We start from the raw sequence: 20,362 nt of genomic DNA on the forward strand, positions 1-20,362 counted from the left end.
CTAACACTTTCTAGATGTTCACCAGTGACCATTTCCATATATGAAAATGTATTAAATTATTTATTAAATTATTTTTTCCTTTTAAGAACAAAACGTTTACAATGTTTGGGTTGAGTTGACTAATAATCAAATAAAAAATCTTGAAACAAACTGTATTGCATATATATTCTACACTGAGAAAACTGAAACATTGACCTTAATTAAATGTATTATGTCAAGAGATTTCACATAACTGTATTAGGTCAGTTGAAAGCAATAATATTAAGTTGAACCTAATATTTTTTTATTTAAACTTAATATTATTGCTTTCAACTGATCTAATACAGTTATGTGAAATATGTTGACATAATACATTTAATTAAAGTCAATGTTTCAGCTTTTTCAGTCTATAGAAAATGTTCAAGTTGATCTTATGACAGACAACATAGAAGAAAAAGAGCTGTAATATCCTGTGGCGTGTCAAACTATCCTGCAGGAGTGCAACATGGCTTCTGAAAGGTGACGGACCCTGGCTGCAGTCTGTGAACAGTCAGAGTTATGGCTCCCCGTCCTGAGATCTGTCCTGTGTCACCTCTCGTTGGTGATGATCACCGATGTGCCGATGTAATGTGGGATCTCTCTGTGGCTCTCCGGAGACGAGCCGGAGCTGTGAGGGTCCGTCAGGTGGCTCAGCGTGGTCACAGAGCCGTGTTTACCCAGCACTTTATGGAAGTTCATAGGCATGTATGGAGCCTGGGCCACACCCCCCAACGTCCTCCTGTCCTCCTCTGCAGACCTGTGCTGATGAGGAGCAGCTCCGTCAGCAGGGTGGGAGTATCCTGCAGCTGGGGTGCCGTAAGGAGCCTCCATCATACACAGCCTCCTCCTCTGCTCCAGCCCCACACCGCTGAGCAGGGGACAGGAGGGGCCCCGCTCACCTGAAGCCCCCTCATGGTGGAGCGCCTGGTTTGAAGCTTTACTGTCTCTGGTGCCATGAAGACGGGGGTGGGAACAAACGTCAGACACCTCTCTGTGGACCAGTGTGTAATGTTCGTAGGGCTCTTCCTTCAGCCTGCTGCTGGAATGTAAGGTGTTGGAACAATCCGGATAGATGTCATCAGAGAACCTGCGCTCAGCTGCCAGCCCCCCGGGGCCTGGGGAGAGAAACACAAATCAGCAGTAGAAACTACACCTGAACTCCTGCAGCAACAGGAGCGGACAGTGTTCAGGAACATACTTTTAATTAAAAAAAACAGCAGTGGGTCTATGAGTTAGAAGAGAGATACATATTTTTACCAATCAGGTTTGATAAAAACCTAGGGTTAAACGAGGAATCATGTATAATACCTATGTAATATTCTATCTTCGTTTTAATAAAGCCTTTGATACCATAGATATACCTATTTTCCTTTTGTGACTGTTTTGTAGTCCATTGGCTTCATGTATTTATAAAGTCATTGCAATATGACCACCTCATATCCATGTTTAAAAATAGTGATAGAAAGGATTTCTATCTCTAGTTGAATAATCATTGTTGCCCTATCTGAGGATACCTTACTGTATTTGAAAAGAGATGCAACTCAAGTAAATATTACAATAAGAAATATTGATGATCTGACATAGATGTAGATGTCAGCAGAATGGTCAAAACCAATAAAAAAGGAGCTCATTCAACCAGATGTTGTGATCAATGGTCATGAGCTGAGATGAGAGAGTGGGAGTCCAGGTTAAATATCATTTATAAAGGAAACACGTCTATGAATCTATGATTTTCTTTACATTAAGTTTAATTGTTGTAACGATGACAACCATTGGATAAACAGTGTACCTGTGTATTTGTTGGGTGCGGCGGGGCTGCTGATGTTCCACCCTACAGAGCCTCTGACGTGCTGGGTCAGCTGAGAGGGGGGGGCGGAGCGAGGCAACAGGCTCTGAGGGCTGTAGGGGTAGTGCAGGGTCAGGTTGTAGGGGGGGCCGCAGGGCACCTGGCCGGCCTCAGGGCTCAAGCTGGAGCTCTTCTCCCTGCAGGGGGTCAGGGGATACTGGGATCTCTCCTTCCACACCCCCCTCTGTAAGGAGCAGGTGGAGCGATCCGGCTGGAAGAAGCTAGCAGCCTCCTGATACCCACAAACACAGTTACACACTGAAGATCTGATTTACATGCACAGAGGATTTCTCTTTTAAGATGGGGCTCAAATCAGTTCCCTTACCTTTTGTTTACTCAGCAGTCCGGCAGGAAGTCCCGCCTCAGGATAGGGAGCTGCTCTTACTTTGGGCTTCATCTTGACTGCTTTGGTTCGGAGGTGTTTGCGGGGGTCCTGAGTGGAGGACAGACTGACACAGGGCTTACTGGCTCGACTCTGGTCTTCAGATAACAGCAGCTCCTTGCCTTCAACTTCACTGTGTGGAAACAGGCAGTCTTTCAATGGTGGAATATAACTAAATACATTTACCAAAGAACTAAGTAAGATTTTGAGATACTTTTCATGTTACGATACCTTATGCTTTTACTTAACTACATTTTGGAGGAATTTTTTTAACTTACTCTACTAGGCTACATAACAAACAAATGTATGTATGGATAAAATAAAATAACAAAAACATCATTATGTATTATTACAGTTTCAGTTACCCAGCATTATATCAAGTAATTTAAAAAATCCCCACCTGTACCATGTTCAACATTGACGTTAATGCAATTAAAAAATATTATAGAAAATTATTTTAAATCTGACACTACCGAAACATTTGTACTTTTACTTTTTGTACTTGAAGTATATTTTGATGCCAATACTTTTGTACTTTAACTACGATTTGAATGCAGGACCTTTACTTGTAAAAAAAGGATAATTCACACTTGAGTATTACTTCTTACACCTCTGATGTCTTTGATCTGTTTTAACTGCAGGTTTAATATGGAGAAATAGGAGGTGGAGGACATACTCACGTGAGGACGTAGTTCACACTGACGATGCAGTGAGGCCTGGAGGAGCGGCTGTTGTGCACAATGGTGGCGTAGCTCTGCACCCACACCCAGCCTCCATGCTTCGATAACATGCGGTAGTACTTGGTGGTGACCTGACCCTTAACCAGCACTACAGGAAACACAGAGATCAGAATTAAACAGAGACATTGTCAAATCTGACATCAGGGCATTAGAATCCTACAGGAAGAGCCTCTTTATAAACTAGCATTGCACAGCGCTCATTCAAAAAAAGAATAGAAAAAAAGTTCAACAGAGTGTAACTTTAGACCCCTGTGGACAATAGAAACAAGCTGTGACATAACATTAACATATTATTTGTTTAGTTTACATGGGGAACTCTAGAGATGCAACGATTTCAATTTAAAACAAAAATGTGACCTGCAAAATCTGAGTTTTTAGTTTTTAAATTAACAGTAGGTTCACACATAAAAAACAGACCAGAGAATATACTATAGACTGGTCTGTTTATGTATACCATTTCCAGTGGCGAGCCGTGACTTTTATACCTAGGCCCTCTGACTCCCACCTCTTCCCTCGACAAAAAAAAAAAAGCATTATTACGTCACAGCGTATACTTCAGCGGAATATCAAAACAACGGCCCGGGGTGCAAAACGCATTAATGAAAGCGACCCTCTACCACACAAAACAACACCTGTAAATAACCCTATCTGTGTTCTTTGAAATTGAAAAGGATATTGCATTGTGTTTGTTACTTTCGTTGCAGTTGTATCTCTTAAGTGTAATTTGGCATGCTTTTATTTTAAAGGCGAGTTTACTCTGTTGAGAGGAAGTTATTGTTGCTATGGAAACAAGAACAGCTTCACAGATGGAAGAAACTTGTCGTAAAGTCCGCGATAATAAAACCCACCTATTTAGAGGGAAGATATGATTGGTCAATTGTACTGTCATTTGACATTACTCTCTCGTTCAGTTGTCGCAGCGTCCACACGGCGGCGTGCGTTGAAGCTTGCCGGTGAAGTCTGAAACTCGACCAACAACCAATCACATGAATCTCCCGCCCCGGACACACATGAAGCACGCAGTTTGGTACTGGCATATGATTTGATTGGCTGATGCTTCCGCCGAAGCTTCAAAAGTTGAACATTGCTCAACTTTTGAAGCGAGCAACGCAAAGCGAAGCAACGCTTCCACAATGCAGTTTGGCAACGCGTGACGTCACCCCATTCAAAGTGAATGGGCAGAAGCTTCAACGCATGCCGCCGTGTGGACGGGCCGGCGACACTGCACATCTAATAAAGTATCAGCCCTGTCTGCAGGCCTGAAGTTTAACACACCCTTTTACCCAACTTCACTTTATCAATCATTACTGATATCACAGTCAAGAACACGTTCCCTTTTCTACTGATCTCTTCTGCTCTCAAGGGGCTGTATTGTCTTTCCATGCTTGACATCGGAAATGCATATCATCTCAGATAGATGCACTGAAAAAACAGAAACGTTGACTTCAAACCCGGCGCCAGAACAAATCTACACAACCTCATTCACACCAACGCAATTCCGGTTCAAGCTCCGTGCTAAAGCTTTTCAGGTTCAGAACCGGTTCTTCCGTTTAGCTCCGGCTCTTTTCACACCGCCCATAATCCGACTGGTGCTGCGTCATTGCGTCATCGTTTGCGTCATGACGTAACCGTTTGCGTGCCTGCTTCAGAAACCCCTCACAGCTCACACCGACAACAACAACAATGGCCGATTGTGCTCCAGCTTCCTCTGTACCTCTTCTGGAGACCAGATTCCCAGTAGGTAGCTGGTCTCTTCAGTGGACCACTGCTGCTTGTTAAGTTTCTCCATCGTTGTGTACAAACTGGATAAAACGACGCTTTTTGTTGTTGTTCAGGAGTTGATCCCACCCCTGCCCCTGCCCCCGCCCCCAGAGTGCTTTTGCTCTGGCCGGACAATTTTTTGGTGCTTGAAACGAACCGGATTCCGGAGCTAAGAGGCTGCTCCGCTGCGGTGTGAACAGGAAAACCCGGTGCTTTTCAAGCTCCAGCTCCGAACCGGCCCTGAAATACTGTTGGTGTGAATGAGTACAGTGTTTCAGGGCATATGATTTTCATCGGAGGGCACACAAAACCATCATGTGCCGCGGCCAGTGGCGGTGCCAGAGATTTTATTTTGGGAGTGCTGTGGGGTAGCTTGACGTTTCATAGAGGGTGTTCAAACATGTCGTGTTTCCTATTAATGTACTGGGCGCTACAGTGGAATGTTCTACTGCCACACTCCCCACACGCACACAGTACAGCCGCGACTGTTAAAATGAAGGCTCGATAATCAGCTCACCGCATATAGGTGTAAGCAGGGGTAAACTAAAGTGATCTTTTTTTTAAGTGGGAGGGACCAACCTCCTCTAGGGAGGTCCGGGGGCATGCTCCCCCGGGAAGATTTTTATTTTTTTATTATTGAAGTCAAACGCATCAATCTGGAGCACTTTGAGAGCAACATGAAGAGATCTATGGATACATCTCTCAACACCCATATGAAACAGAACTGTAAACAGATTTAATTTTTCTTTATGGATATTTTACAAATCACTCCCCTTTTAAACTGTATTCTTGTTTTACTTGTCATATAGTATTTCATACCTGTTTTTCGTGTATTACTCTTATATTATTAATATCTGACATCACATACATCGTAGCATTAAAGTTCACAGTTTATTTATAATTTAAAAATATATATACATATTTATAAATGTATAAGTAAATAAAAACCTGTTTATTGGGGGAGGGCAGGAGTGTCAAATGGGAGGGCCTGGCCACGACACCGGGTCTGAGTGTATTATGTCAACAAATTTCACATAAATAATATTAAGTTTAAATGACAAATATTAGGTTAAACTTAATATTAGTACATTTAATTAAAGTCAATTTTTCAGTTTTTCTTATGTGTAATGTGGGATTGTTATGAAAAGTAAGACTGCATTTAACACACCCAGTGGACATTATATGTTTCTGGTTAAGCACTTTGGCATTAAAAGAACACATCCGCCTTTTTCCATTTTTGAATGATATCTTAGGAGACCTGATTGATTAAGGCTATTACTCGACGACTTGCTCTCCTGAGCCACAGCCACCTATGGAACTGTATATTTTTCCTGTCAGTGATGTGGTTTGCTTGCTGTTTTTCTGAGCCATTACATTATTTACTCATTCATTGTTGATTTGTAACTGAACTTGGACTTACCCTCCCACCAAATTCGGACTAAGGATGTTGGAGGACTCACATAAATGGTGAGCGTAGCGCAGATGGAAGACGTCACAGGCGTGAATGTGGTGGTAGAGGGTCTTCTCTATCAGGTCCTGAGGCTCATATCCTGTCAGTTCTGCCACCCTGGCTCCAGCACAGAGGAGAGAGGACAAAATCACAGTCAGTTCAACTTAACAATCCAGCAGTCCAAATATTTTAAAACAGATCATTTTATATGCTTAGAACATGTTATATTATGCATGTGTTGTAGGAGGGATTTGTTGTTACCATAGATTCTGATCATATGTGATGGTTCTCATGATCAATACAGAGACCAGCAGGATATCACCATATCATGGCTTTCATCTTTCTCTACAACTGCTCAGTAAAGATTCCCTCCTACCTTGTGTCCAAGAAAATGAGTTTCAGGTCCAGGCTGGCCCGGAACATGAACATGTTGCTGTGGAGTTTGATCTCTGTGATACCACTGGGGGGCAGGGAGTGGCCGACGGCCACCAGACCCACAGTCTGATAGCTGGATTCATACAGAGCCATGTCCATCATGTACTGACGCACTTTCAGGTAGCCGCTGCAGTGGATGACCTGAGAACCACAGCAGGACATCAGGGTCATTCAACGGTTCAGAGGGACAGAGAGAGTGCAACTTCTGCTGCCAGTTGACCAAGGAGTTTGAAACTAAAACAATATAATCTAACAATGTTCAGAATTTAAGTGAACAAACTCAATATATTATTTATTTAATCAAGCATGTGTTACTCAAATTCCAAAATGCAACTCATATGTATGGAGGCATTATTGCAGCCACTAACTGTGCAACAGCTGGCCCTTTCTGCTCCATGTGTTGTGTTCATGTAAAGACACACACCTCCTTTAGAGGGTGTGCTTACCACCCAATTGGTAGTGAATGCATTGATCTGTTTCTGATGCTTGAGATGATAATAGCGTTTTGGAAAGTGTCAGCAAAGAATTCATATTTTTTTAGATGGAACATGGTAGACATGTTCTGCAGGTTGCAGAGCTTCCAAAATACCAATTATATATTTAAATACAGCCACATATTTGTACATTTTTTATTAAAATGTTTGTTTCTGATGTGAGCCAGGGCAACTCCGCTACAGCCACATTTTTACGATATAGTGTTAACATAACCCTGTTAAGAGATAAGATACGTTTAAAAGCGTAACAAAACACCAGCATGTATAAATCAATGAGCAAACACATCTTTCATGCATCCACTTCTCTACCAGTTTGACATAAATATGGAATTGAAACAAGCCAAAATTAAAAACTATTTTCTTCACTGCTGTATCTGTCTGTTTATGTGCTGTTTTCACGAGAATGAAACGGGTTGTATCCGCTACTTTTCTTTTGCATATAGCCCGTTCGTTCACACGAGGCCGTAACAGAACCACGGAAATGGACCCCGCAAACGATCCCAAGTTGGATAGATCTGCAAACGGAACGCTCTGGGGGGCAAAACAGCTCAGTGTGTACGCTCTACGGTCATTTCCTGATAACGACGAAGCCATAGCCCCACACTCGCTGCTCACTGCTGTAGCATGGTCAGTAGCTACAGTAGCTACTGACCATGCTACAGCAGTGAACAACCGTTTGCGTTCTCGTTTAGTCTCTGCCTACTCTTTCACCTGTTGCACGGTAAATCACACAGATGTGTTTGCAAGGATTACGAGAGGCCAGAGGTGGGAGAAGTAGCCTACTAATCTTATACTTAATTAAAAAAAGTACCAGAGTGTAGGGCTAATCTATTACAAGTAAAATTCCCTCATTTAAAAGTATTAACATCAACATACTTAAAGTACCAAAAGTAAAAATACTCATTGTGCAGATTGGTCCATTTCAGAATAATATATGATATGTTTTATAATGATTGATCATGAAAGTGTTCTCAAAGCTGGTAAAGGTGCAGCTAGTTTGAATGACGTTGTGTACTGCAGGGTAGCTTGTGGATTTACTCCAGGTGGAACTAAAGTCTGATTTAACACTTGATTATATTTCACATCGTTCATCCACATCTGTAAAGTAACTAAAGGTATTAAATACATGTAGTGGAGTAGAAGTACACAATTTACCTCTGAACTGTAGTGGAGTAGAAGTACAACGTAGCATAAAATGATAACACTCAAGTAAAGTACAAGTATCTAAAAATGGTACTTAAGAACAGTACTTGAGTAAATGTACTTAGTTACTTCCCACCTCTGCGAGAGGCTCTATTTATTGAGGTGATTGGACAAACATCTGACTATTGAAGAGCTTTTATTGACTGAATATTCCTCAACGTCCAAAGCGTTGGCTCAGTCCAATAGGCTGCTGAGGACAAATTAATTGTTTTTGAACCAATTTTAAATGAATTCTCTTGCAGTCCCTCAATTAAGCAAAAGCTTATAGTGTGTGTGTATACAGTGGCTGCACCTACCTTGTATCCCCCACAGGTCAGTCCTGCATTCCGTTTAGCAAGAACACACTTCATCCTCAAGAAGAAGGAGCGCTCTAATTCATACTCTGTCACACAAACACACAAAACAGAGGCATTACCAACATGTTGTACACCAACAAGTGTATTGTGTTTTTATAAAACAATATCCCAGGGATTTTTGTCACCAGTTATTTTATTCTCCTAAAATTATCAAAATCTTCACCTATTTGTTTTGACAGACCAATATCATCAAGTGTGCCCCTTACATAACAGCAGTTAGCTCTACCAGGGCAGTAAGTTGCAACCCCAAGCCTAACCCAAATGAATAACTATAAACACCTCCGGAGACACAATCTGAAAACATTTTGTGATGCTGACACATGGAAATGTATTTATTTTGCAGGTGCATTAGTAACAAAATAATTAGTGATTGAGGTACAATGGAAGCCATAAGCACAAATGTGATGCTTTTGAAAATGACTTCCCTTAACGACAGATGGATAAAGTCTGTATTGCTTCTCCTTAGCAAAATAATAATTTCCTAAAATTCTCCAGCATGGAAAAAGCAAGACAGGTATCACTTCAAGGTCTGTCTATATGCCTGTCTCAAATAATGTTTCTCCATGTTGTTGAGATGCATTTGTGTACCAGGGTTTTAGGTAACAGGGGCGCATCTTACTTCCAGCGTGCGCCCTCATACCAAAATGTTAAAGTGATGCCAGATGTCACATAGACAGCTTTGTTTTTATGGAGCTCCGTCATCGCGTTGTTGTTTAAGTCCGCGGCGCCATCATGTATACGGGCACGATGGCGTGTTCTCGCCAGAATTGATATATCTTATAAACAAGATCAGCGCCACAGTAAAGCCCTCATACTATATAATTCTTGAAAAAAAACAGATTTACTATACTGTTGCAGTTCCTGTTCTAAACGGGCTCTGGTAGTTCTATTCCAAGAACCACCGCAAATAGTGATCGGATGAATGGTTGCCAAAAAAAGGACTTAGAAATACGTCCTGTAAATCCCCAGGCTTTCTGTCTTTATCTGTTGTTGATGTGGTATTGTCAAGAAGGTAACCCAAGATTTGGAAAAAATTGGCGAGAAGTAAGACATTGACCTTGAATAGTTAGGGTTAGGGTTAGGGAGGGTCAGCGAGTTCTGTCAGAGTTTCAGACAGACAGGTTGTACCACAGCGTATGAGCAAGAGCTTGGAGCCGGAGGATGTTTTAGTACCTGGAGAGAAGTGATGGTGGAGGGGCTGGCAGAGACTCAGCACTGCTGTCATCTCATCATGGTCCGATGGGTGGATGTACTCAAATATACTGTTTCCGGTTAGCTCCACCTGCAACACACACCCAGCAAGTGTTCATACATGTTTCCAAATCAAGACATAAGATAGAAAAGTATTGAATCCATGAACAAATAATAGTCAATTCCATTTCTGTCACGTGATGAATGTGTGTGACCAGTACTTGTTATAAGTTACATTCTCTTGTTCTTATAGAATTCAGGTCAGGAGGAGGTTGTTACCTGGGAGAGGCCGAGGTGGACCGATGCTGTCTCAGAGATGTACATGATCTTTCCATCAGAGGCCACAACAAACACGAAGCCATCCAGAGTCTGAGGGAGCGGAAACAAGTCATTACTGTTAAACGCAAACATTTTCTTATATCTTTATTTAAAAACACTAACATCTAGGAGTGTATGAGACGAATTACATTTCTGAAAATGGATTAATATATCTGGTATAAATAAAGGCTAAAAAAATCATAGCACAAATACAAAAGGTGTGAACATTGCAAATAATCAGCTGCTCATTTCTTCTCACTTTTCTGTACACTGGAACTGGAACTGCAGTAAACAAGCGTTCTGTTTTTATTGCATGGTAAAATTGCACGATAAATTCTGTCAAAAAGATTAAAGTATATTAACATAATTTCAAATATGGGCGGTGAACTATTTCATTTATAATTGATTTGGGAAATGCAATTTAATAATTGATCAATTATACATTCATTTATAATTAAGCACTTTGTAACTTTATTTTAAAGGTGCTGACCTTATGTAATTATTATTGTTATTATTGTACCAAATGCAGCTTTTAAGGGCACAAAATGTGTGCAAGAATTCATTATTTGAGGGTACAAAAATGAACGTGTGCTGAACTCTAAACTCTTATTCAGCACTTTCTGTTCACAGGAGCACATTCTGTACCTCAGCCTCTGCAAAAATTTAGCAGGCCTATTGTGCTCGACACTTATTATTATATTATATATTATATTATTATAAATATATTTATTAAAAAGTGACAGTACTGAGTAATATATAACAGAACCCAACTCAAGTTGAACTCAGCTTAGCTGATGTCTCTTTTAAAGCCTGAACATGCTGCAGATTTCTATGGTGATCATTGTACTGAGTGCAGTTTTACTTTCGTATTTGTAATAACCTTAGAATAACCATCTGCAGTTAAATAACACCTCCAGGCCATGAATAAAATGAAAGTAGAAAGGAAGAAGTGCTAAGAATCACTAAGAATGGGAAGAAACAGCAGATCAGGTGTGTTATGTGATTTTAAAAGACATTTGGATCGGTTTCTTATGAATTGAAGAGACCAAAATCATATGGAGCACGGAATGCATTCTGAGTGCACACACACACACACACACACACACACACACACACACACACACACACACACACACACACACACACACACACACACACACACACACACACACACACACACACACACACACACACACACACACACACACACACACACACACACACACTTATAATGACTTCAGGGCAGTGTTCTCACCATGCACTGACACCATAACAGAACGCACAGCGTACATCGTGACTTTTGACATTACCCGCAAAATAATAGAATGTTGCAAGATATAACCAATCACCGATATTTAAATATGTATGAGATTATCAAACACACCTCTTTTCCAGCAGAAACTTGAGGTTTAATAAAAACCTACTTTCTGTCCATTACTGTGTACATTTAAAGGGACATCGAAAACGTATACAATGAATTCATTAAAACACATTTTAAAAACAACTTAGATAAACACTCACTGTCTGTAGCCTACTTTATTATTTATATTACATTACATTTAACTGACGCTTTTATCCAAAGTGACTTATAATAAAACCAATCAACCACGGCAATGCAATCTCAAAAATGGGGCAAGAATCCTGCTGGTTTGAGCAATAGCTTTCAGCAAGCCAGACCACCATATATCCTACTGCATAGGCTTTAGATTTGTGAAACCACACTAAGGGCTACAGACTAAGTTTATTTTTTAAATATATTTCATTTGCCAAGGTGCAGTATAAATAAGTTGGTTTTCAGACTGCGATAGAAGACTTTCTGATGACCTGAAAGTTTAAATACAGCATTCATTGTTGTATTTATTTTAGAATAATGAAGAAGCCCATAATCTTGATAATTATTTTAATTTCAAATGTAATTGCAGCTAATATTTTGGCCAGATTTAAGCATCTTTGCTGCTGTTTGTGACCCCCACTCTAATGCATCACCCAGTTAAGCAACCTTGTATGAGCATAGCATACACATGCATACAGCAATAGCATCTGGTATAGCAGCAGCTTCATGCAGCATATCACAGCATCCCTCAGCAGAGTAACTGAAGCGGCGCAGCGTGGTGTTCAGGTACTGACTTGTAAAAGGTGAGAGCCCAGCTCTTTAGCCATGCTGTCCAGAGGACTGCACCTTGAGGTCTGACCCCATCCTTCACCCAGACCTACAGAGCGAGAGAGAGACACAGGAGAGACAGTCAGGCAGACAAACACAGACACATATATCATGCTCGAGACAAAAAGTGGGGAGATAAACACACACTCACTGGGAAACACAATCAACATGCAAGTTAGACATTGTGCACATTTAGGGTAAAAGAGAGCAGCTCTGTAAGCACTGTCATTTATGCAAGGTCATTGGAAAAGAGGAATACATTGAACTTTGACCCTTATTATTCCGACTTCCACTATACCCTTACTCAATAAGACTTCCACCGTCTCAGTGAAATATTTGAGTAAAACAAGACATAACTTAAGAGCATGTGGTACCAGGTTGCAAATGTTATATTGTAATATTTTACATATATTTAATGACATGTTATTTAGCTGACACTTTTAGCCAAAGCGACTGACATTCAGTACTGTAGAATGCCTACGGGAGCATTTGGGGTTAAGTATCTCGCCCAAGCACACATGTTGACTGTAGGGGATCGAACCACTGACCCACTGATTGCTAGACGCTTCAGCTGCACATTAAATGATATCATAATAAAAATCAATCAATCCCAGGTCACAGCAATTCCACACAAAGATGCATGGCAACTGGATGAGGTACAATCCAAGCCACATGATTTATTGAAAAAAAGGAAGGCATGAGAACAATATGACAGCAGGCCAGAAGGTAAAGTAATCTGCCTGCTGACTATTCTCAGAAGTCAAATTTAACTCAGGGAAATACTCAAACAGGAACATTCTTGCATATCTAACCTGCTATATTTCCCACAAATGTTGCAATTGTGACTCTATGAGTCATGTTATCTTTGCTCTCCCCAGCTCGATGTAGAGACTCAGGCCAACAAGCACCTCTCCTGTTCCTGTTGGGATGGCCTCTGCAGAGACTGAAGGCTGCCATCTGCTATGTGAGGTCAAGCTATGTGAAACTCAAACTGGTTCAAGTTCCACAAATTAATTTAAATTCACCTCCAGTGTATTGGACTGAGGACGTAACTATGTGCATGCAGAGATGCCACTAGATGTAATTCCGTTTTTTACCTATTTTGGTTGATTTGACCTCTTTATCAACCACAACAATATTTACTTGGTCAGGCATGCTTGTCAGGCTTACAGTTAGTTGGCCATGAATAAAACTAATACAAACCAGTGAACCATTCTGCCTCTTTCCAGTCAGTGACACTGCTGTCTGCTGCTGGCGTGAAGAAGGATCAGATGGATAAGGATGAATTCATGGCAACTATGATTCGTTATGTCTTTTTCCCTGTTCAGACAGTGGGCACGCTCTTTATAACTTCATCTGACAATACAGCTGAGAGAACTACAGCTGTTAATGGTAATATGCAGATATATACAGTTAGGTATGACATGCCCTCCACACCATTTATTTCCACTTATGTACATACAGTATACAGTATACATAGTACTGTATGTACATAGTATGAACATACAGTACTATGTATACTGTATAGTGCATTACTTTGAGCATATAGGAACTGAATAGTGGCACTGAATATAAAGTTGGTGTTGCGATTTTTGCAAATCATCCAATACATATAATTCCAAGTCATGCAGGCTGTGGCACATTTCCATATTAGCAATCAATCTCACACACAGTTTTACAGTGTTTCCTCAAATGTTTTCTCATGGCCCAGAGGGATAGAGGACTCGACGAGGCCCAATTATTCTATAAGTAAGCAGGAGTACATGTCTCACTCATTGGAAGTATGATGTTGCGTTAAGTTATTATTTAAAGAACAACAATATAAGTGTGGTTGAAGCTAGGTATGTCCATGATTATCACATTTCTACTTCTACCTGGAAGAACTCTTCTGAGAAGAGTTTATTGGGCACAGAACTGAGACATGCTTTGTGAAACATGGCAATACCCTGAATGGCCTCTCCGTTTGTTGGGATACTTTTCAGTCGACCAACCCCACTTTTGCTTTAGGCTGAGGTAAAAATAAATAAAGAGCTTTGAAAAAGGCAAATATTGTAGAAAACAGTGCTGTCAGCAGGAAGGGCTGATGAGTTAATGCTTGACACTGTTCATCTTAACTCTTTTGTCAGTATTGAGACAGATGACGGCCAAGCTATTTCTTGCTCATTCTTTACAATACAGTAGGTCATCATTTCTTTAGGATCTGTAAAAAGTGTTACGCTTTACTTCTTAGTGTCAATAACATTGAGTTGTTCCGTTCTGCAGTCATCAGGTGTCAGGCTATTCACAAAGTCGCAAATACCTATCAGCTTCCCGTAACAGGTCCTTTACCCAAACACAGGATAAAAGCACTGATAACAGTCAGAGTGCTCCAAACTGGGGATTGAGTATATTGTACAATTGATGATGCATCACATATTATCAGATTCTTCTAGGCAAAGGGTGAATTTAAAAGCTAAATAAACATATATGTGCACACTTTTTAATATTGCCCAACTTTGAGTTGAGAAAAGCAAATAATGATAATACAATTTTAGAAGCCTACGTGGATATAAAGTGTTTTTACTGAATCATTTCCTGCAGAAGGTTGTTCCGAAAGCCTGACAGAATGCAGAGGAGAGTTTTTTCTAAAGGTCAGATTGTTGAACGAATTATTCTCTTCACATCATTCGTAATATCATACTAGAGCTGCTGGAATACTGACACTGATTTCAGGTTGCAAAGAAAAAGGATATGACACCGCCAAAGCTGAACATGCATTCATTTTCTATTTTGGGGAAAATGGCCAATTTATTAATTTACAATTTAGCAACAATTCTAAAGTAATAGCATTGAAAAATAGAATTAACCAAAGGCTACTTATACTTTGACCTATGAAACTGCTTTAAGTGTGTTCCCGTATTGTTAAGTTGTGTCAGGTTCAGGTCTGACTGATTCATTTGACTGATGTTTTTTTTTGTTTGCATATTAAACAAAAAACCATAAAACGCAAATTATATTTTATATTTTAAGGTTTTACAAACACATTTTTTACTGCAAAAGCAACTAGTAAATAATACAGCTCTACATTGTACTAATAAAGGATTTGAGCAAATACTTTGATATCCGAGAATTACATAATTATGTCTATGGAATTATGACATCATTAAATATGACTTCTATTTGGTCTTCAGTAAGAAATTCACTTTATATTGAAAAACGTTTTTTATCCAGAAAAGGAAAAAAACAAAAAAAATGTCTATGCTTTCCTTAACAGACGATCATTTCTGAGTAGCTTTGAAAATATTAGATTAATTATGTCGCCTTAATAAAAAAAAAAGATTATGTTAATTTTTGTTTTCTACATCTAATTGGTAGGCCTACCACACATCGTTTGGTACTTAGTTGTATTTCTTATGTTAGTCCAACCATAATAAAGCTTTACCAAAATAACAAAAGTCTAAAATATGACCAAAATGTATTAATGTAGGCTAATTAAAACAATAATACAATACAATTACATTATATGCCAAAACGAAGCAACAGAAGGCCCTTTAATAAGTAGCCATTCAGTCCATATTTCGTATCTTAATATTGCCCCTATTTTTCAAGGGGTGGGGGTATTTATTCTTCTATTTATTTGTGATACACTGTTTATCAAAATGTCCCAGCAGCAGAGTACAGCTCCAGGCAGCCTCTGTGCTCCGGCGGGTCCGCTTCTTGGTTACAAATATACAAAATAATAAATAGCCTTATTATACCCTGCTTTTTAAGAAATGACATGCCTGGGTTTGGGATACTGCTGTGCTGTCCCTTGGCTGGTGATGGCCAACTTAATGGAAATTGTCCTTGATTAACAAATGAAAAAGCATTAAATAGGCTACATATTTTTGAAGCTGGTAGGATATACTACCATATTTGCAGGCTACATTTGGGTGGGCATGTTCTTCTTCTTTAAAACAGATGGCAAAGTAGGCACAACGCACTAAATGAAGTGAGTGTCTGTGTGTTTTACAGCCTATCCCGGCGCTCTGCATTATGGGACTTTATTAAGATTACATGGCTCTAAAATAATCCACCACAAATGGATCCATGCCTTCCTGATCCTTATAGGCTATCTCCCGGTCGGATCACGGAGCCGGCCGTTGTCTCCGCGGCGGCCCGGAAGCAGGTCCTCCTGCCGGCCCCTCTCTGGAGCAGGTCCCGCTGCCGGCCCCTCTCTATAAGCGGCCCGGGAGCAGGTCCTCCTGCCGGCCCCTCTCTGAGGCGGCCCGGGAGCAGGTCCTCCTGCCGGCCCCTCTCTTGACCAGGTCCCGCGGCCGGCCCCTCTCTATATGCCGCCCGGGAGGGCCTCCTGCCGTCCCCTCTCTGAGGTGGCCCGGCCACAGGGCCCGTGTGTTCACTCTGACGTTATGAGTGATGACAGAGAGGAAGGGCGGTGTTTTCCTGCCCTCTAACCTGCCCCACTGCGGCTCTCTGCGGCCTAATGAAATAATTCACCTTGATGAATGAGTGAGGTGGCTAAAGTAGACACCAGCTTTTAATCAGAGAGGGAAATAAGACCACCACTTCACTGACACCTCCATTACCAAAACTGCTGGAACAGCCCAGATTATGGAGTGAAGGAGCACACGGAGAGCAGACTCATAATAATAATAAAAAAAGGGCTACAAATAAAAACATTTAATGGATAATTAAGTCACAAGGACAGAACAGGAAAAGTGTCCTGCCAACTGCAATAACACTTTACAACTCGCCATGGCTGGCAGAGAACTGACAGCTCCATAGTTTATATTTAGTTGATCTATACTTCACAATTTATACAGCACATTTGTATCTAATTTAATATGCCATCATCACGGTCAACTTGTAGGCCTATATTGTCTACTCTTTTTCAGTTTAATTTCTATTTTTCAAATGTTTCCATTTATAATGTTTATTTTTAATTTATGTACAATGCCTTGTATGTATATGCTTCTGTAACAACAAAACAATACATCGGATAAATAAAGTAAATTTTATTTATCTTTTTATCTACATCCCTCAGACAAAACTCTATGTGTTTAAAAGGTTCCCCCTTTTTTTAAGCAAGCTCTCTCGTTGAAAACGGTTTTAACATTTATGAGATTTTTTTAACGTTTTGAACTTGGATTTAAAACTGTATTTAAATGTGATAACATGAGGCACTCGTCACAAAAGGCTTGTTGGATATGACTTGTGGTGACAAAATAAATGGTTACTAAATCATTTACTTTGGAATCTATTAACAAGAAAAACAACAGGTTTACCACGCTCCTAAAATCCCTATGCTGTATTAGAAAACAATTAAATTATGTATTGATATAGCAATTGTGTATAAATACCTTTTCTCCTCATTTCTATATTAATCAAGCAATTGTGAGACACCGTATAAAAGCTCAGATATTAGAGGATAAAAGTCAAACTGAATTCCTTATTTATTTTTCTTACACATATAAACCATAACAAAAAGTTATACTCTTTATACATAGTGAACAATCATAAATGTAGCTATATATTTGCATTTTAGTGTGGTGTAGGCCCTATACACAATTAAAACGCAACTAATTCAATAAAGTCCGTCATTTTTGATAGGCCTATCGACTAGCCTACTTTACAGCCTGCATTGAGGGTGTATTATAGGGCAACATGTTTTATATTATTGCTGCATGGTTTTTGCTTCTTTTCGGTGTCTGAATGTCAATGGGCCCTGCCGATACAGTGATAATCAGTACAATAAAAACCCCATCCATCCGGTGGTCCCTACCGTCGGGGAACACGGCCCGCATCTTGAGGTAGCTGCTGGTCAGCCGGATGATGGAGGCCTTGTCCAGCTGGGAGGTGATGGCTCCGGGCAGAGGCAGCAGCTTGGCCAGCTCGTAGAACTCTCCGTTCTCTTTCTCTCTGCGCGTCTTCGCCGCGTTCTTGCACTTTTCCTTCATCTCCGGAAGTTTCAGATAAAAGATTCTTGCATAAAAGTAAGTGTCTGCGGAGCTGTTTAAACTCATGTAACAAACCAGCCACAGTTACGGAGGGAAGAGTGCTCCTCCAGACACAAAACTTCAGCAGGATCCAGAGACTTTGCGCCGCCGCTCAGCGCACTCCGGACATCAGAGAGATGAGGGCACGGGGTGGAACCATTCTTAAAGCTCGGTTCCCAGCTTCACCTGCTCTTAACACCAAGGTGCAGAAAGCTGAACGCCACGTCCACTGTGCCGTCACTTCTCCACCGTGTGTTCATCCACCAGATCAATCCGCTGCTCTCCGGACATTACAAGAGGAGATGCACTGAACCACCCAGACCCCCCCCCCCCCCCTCTCTCTCTCTCTCTCTCTCTCTCTCTCTCTCTCTCTCTCTCTCTCTCTCTCTCTCTCACTCTCACTCTCACTCTCACTCTCACTCTCACACACACACACACACACACACACACACACACACACACACACACACACACACACACACACACACACACACACACACACACACACACACACACACACACACACACACACACACACACACACACACACACACGAATTGCCAGCATTGCAAAAGGTGCAATATTATCTAATGTAAAATCAAGGAAATAAGTAAAAAAGAACTGATGGACCAAATAGAGATTATATGATGACAATAATAGTATTAGTAAATGTTATACAAGACACTTTACAGGCTAAATTTTTTTTTTTAAAAACACATTAAAAGTGAGGAGTGAACAACAATTTTGTAGGCCTGTGCACACCACCTCTCCTCCCTCTCCGTGTGTGTGTGTGTGTGTGTGTGTGTGTGTGTGTGTGTGTGTGTGTGTGTGTGTGTGTGTGTGTGTGTGTGTGTGTGTGTGTGTGTGTGTGTGTGTGTGTGTGTGTGTGTGTGTGTGTGTGTGTGTGTGTGTGCTGTGGTGAAGATCTCTGCGGTTTCCTAACGGGATTTGAATGTTGTAACTTTCAGTTTTTCAAATTCAGGATTTTTGCTTTAAGATTTGGGAAAACATTTATCTTGGGCAGGCTCGAATTTTGTGCGTTTTATCAGAAAGTGAACCTCTGGGTGTGTAACTCTTCTTTAAGCTATGGCTATACTCTGTATTTACAGCTCAGACAATAAATTAAACAGGTAAATACATTTTTATGATGATAATCATTTATATAATACAATCTTGTTAGGTGTGTGCTTTGCAGCACCTGTAGTCTGAGGATTCTCTGCCAGAGCACTGTGGATTGCTCTATCCAGGTTTCGAGTTCAATGTTTAATGTTTTATTCTGCTTCTACGTACATGTCCATGAAGAACATCACGTTTTGAAATCTGCAGTACAAATGATCACTGCTTAAATACATTCAACACCACATACAAAGTCTTTTATACATCCTATTTAATCCTTTTATAAAACCCAGTACTTCTATACAATGCCCTAATTCTGTACAGCAAGAATAAAATATATCTTGTCGCCCCATTAATGACGATGCAAACGTTTATTTAATAATTATATTCTGCAATCAGTCACTGTCTGTCTATATCTAACTTACACTTTACAACTTGGTTAATCACGCCTATGGAGCGGAGGGAAAATGTTCCTCGCGCTCCTGAAGGCAGCTTTCATAAGAGAGTAATCAGTCCATTTATTTGCATTGGCTGTAATAGTCTGGCTATCACTTTCTGCAGGCTGTCAGTGTTGATGGATGAACATTGCTCCAGCTGTGGAGGAAACTCTCCCCAGGACACACTGTGCACTTCTACACCTCCTGAGTCTCAATAAGGAGGAGTACAACTGTTTCTTCTTGTTGTTTTGGATGTCAGGACTCTACATTCTGAGGGAGCAATTTAGTGGGTGCACCAATTAAAACACCTCTCAATTTAATTCAATTTAACTGGACCACACACAAAATGAAAGTAATACATTTTGATGTTTGTCGGGGGTCCTTCTGTGTTCTTCCCCTTGCATCTTAATATTTGTTTGACAATTATTTTGTGCACTTACAATAAAAGTACAAAAACACACAATGTTCATTGTGGTTGC

At 40.5% G+C, this 20,362-nt stretch overlaps 1 protein-coding gene across 1 annotated transcript; it reads right to left on the minus strand.

Annotated features, from left to right (window-relative positions):
* Positions 1–337: 337 nt before the first annotated feature.
* sim2 (SIM bHLH transcription factor 2) lies at positions 338–18,291 on the minus strand (the record flags this gene model as incomplete). Its single annotated transcript, XM_079650319.1, has 11 exons — positions 338–1,133; positions 1,808–2,096; positions 2,190–2,379; positions 2,927–3,074; positions 6,208–6,314; positions 6,574–6,773; positions 8,626–8,711; positions 9,859–9,967; positions 10,156–10,245; positions 12,322–12,404; positions 18,117–18,291. 11 exons carry the CDS (start codon positions 18,289–18,291, stop codon positions 568–570), a joined length of 2,043 nt encoding a protein of 680 aa, XP_079506445.1. The 3' UTR covers positions 338–567.
* Between the last annotated feature and the right edge of the window lie 2,071 nt (positions 18,292–20,362).

Source organism: Notothenia rossii (genome assembly GCF_949606895.1).
Source record: "Notothenia rossii genome assembly, chromosome: 9".
NCBI lineage: Eukaryota > Metazoa > Chordata > Actinopteri > Perciformes > Nototheniidae > Notothenia > Notothenia rossii.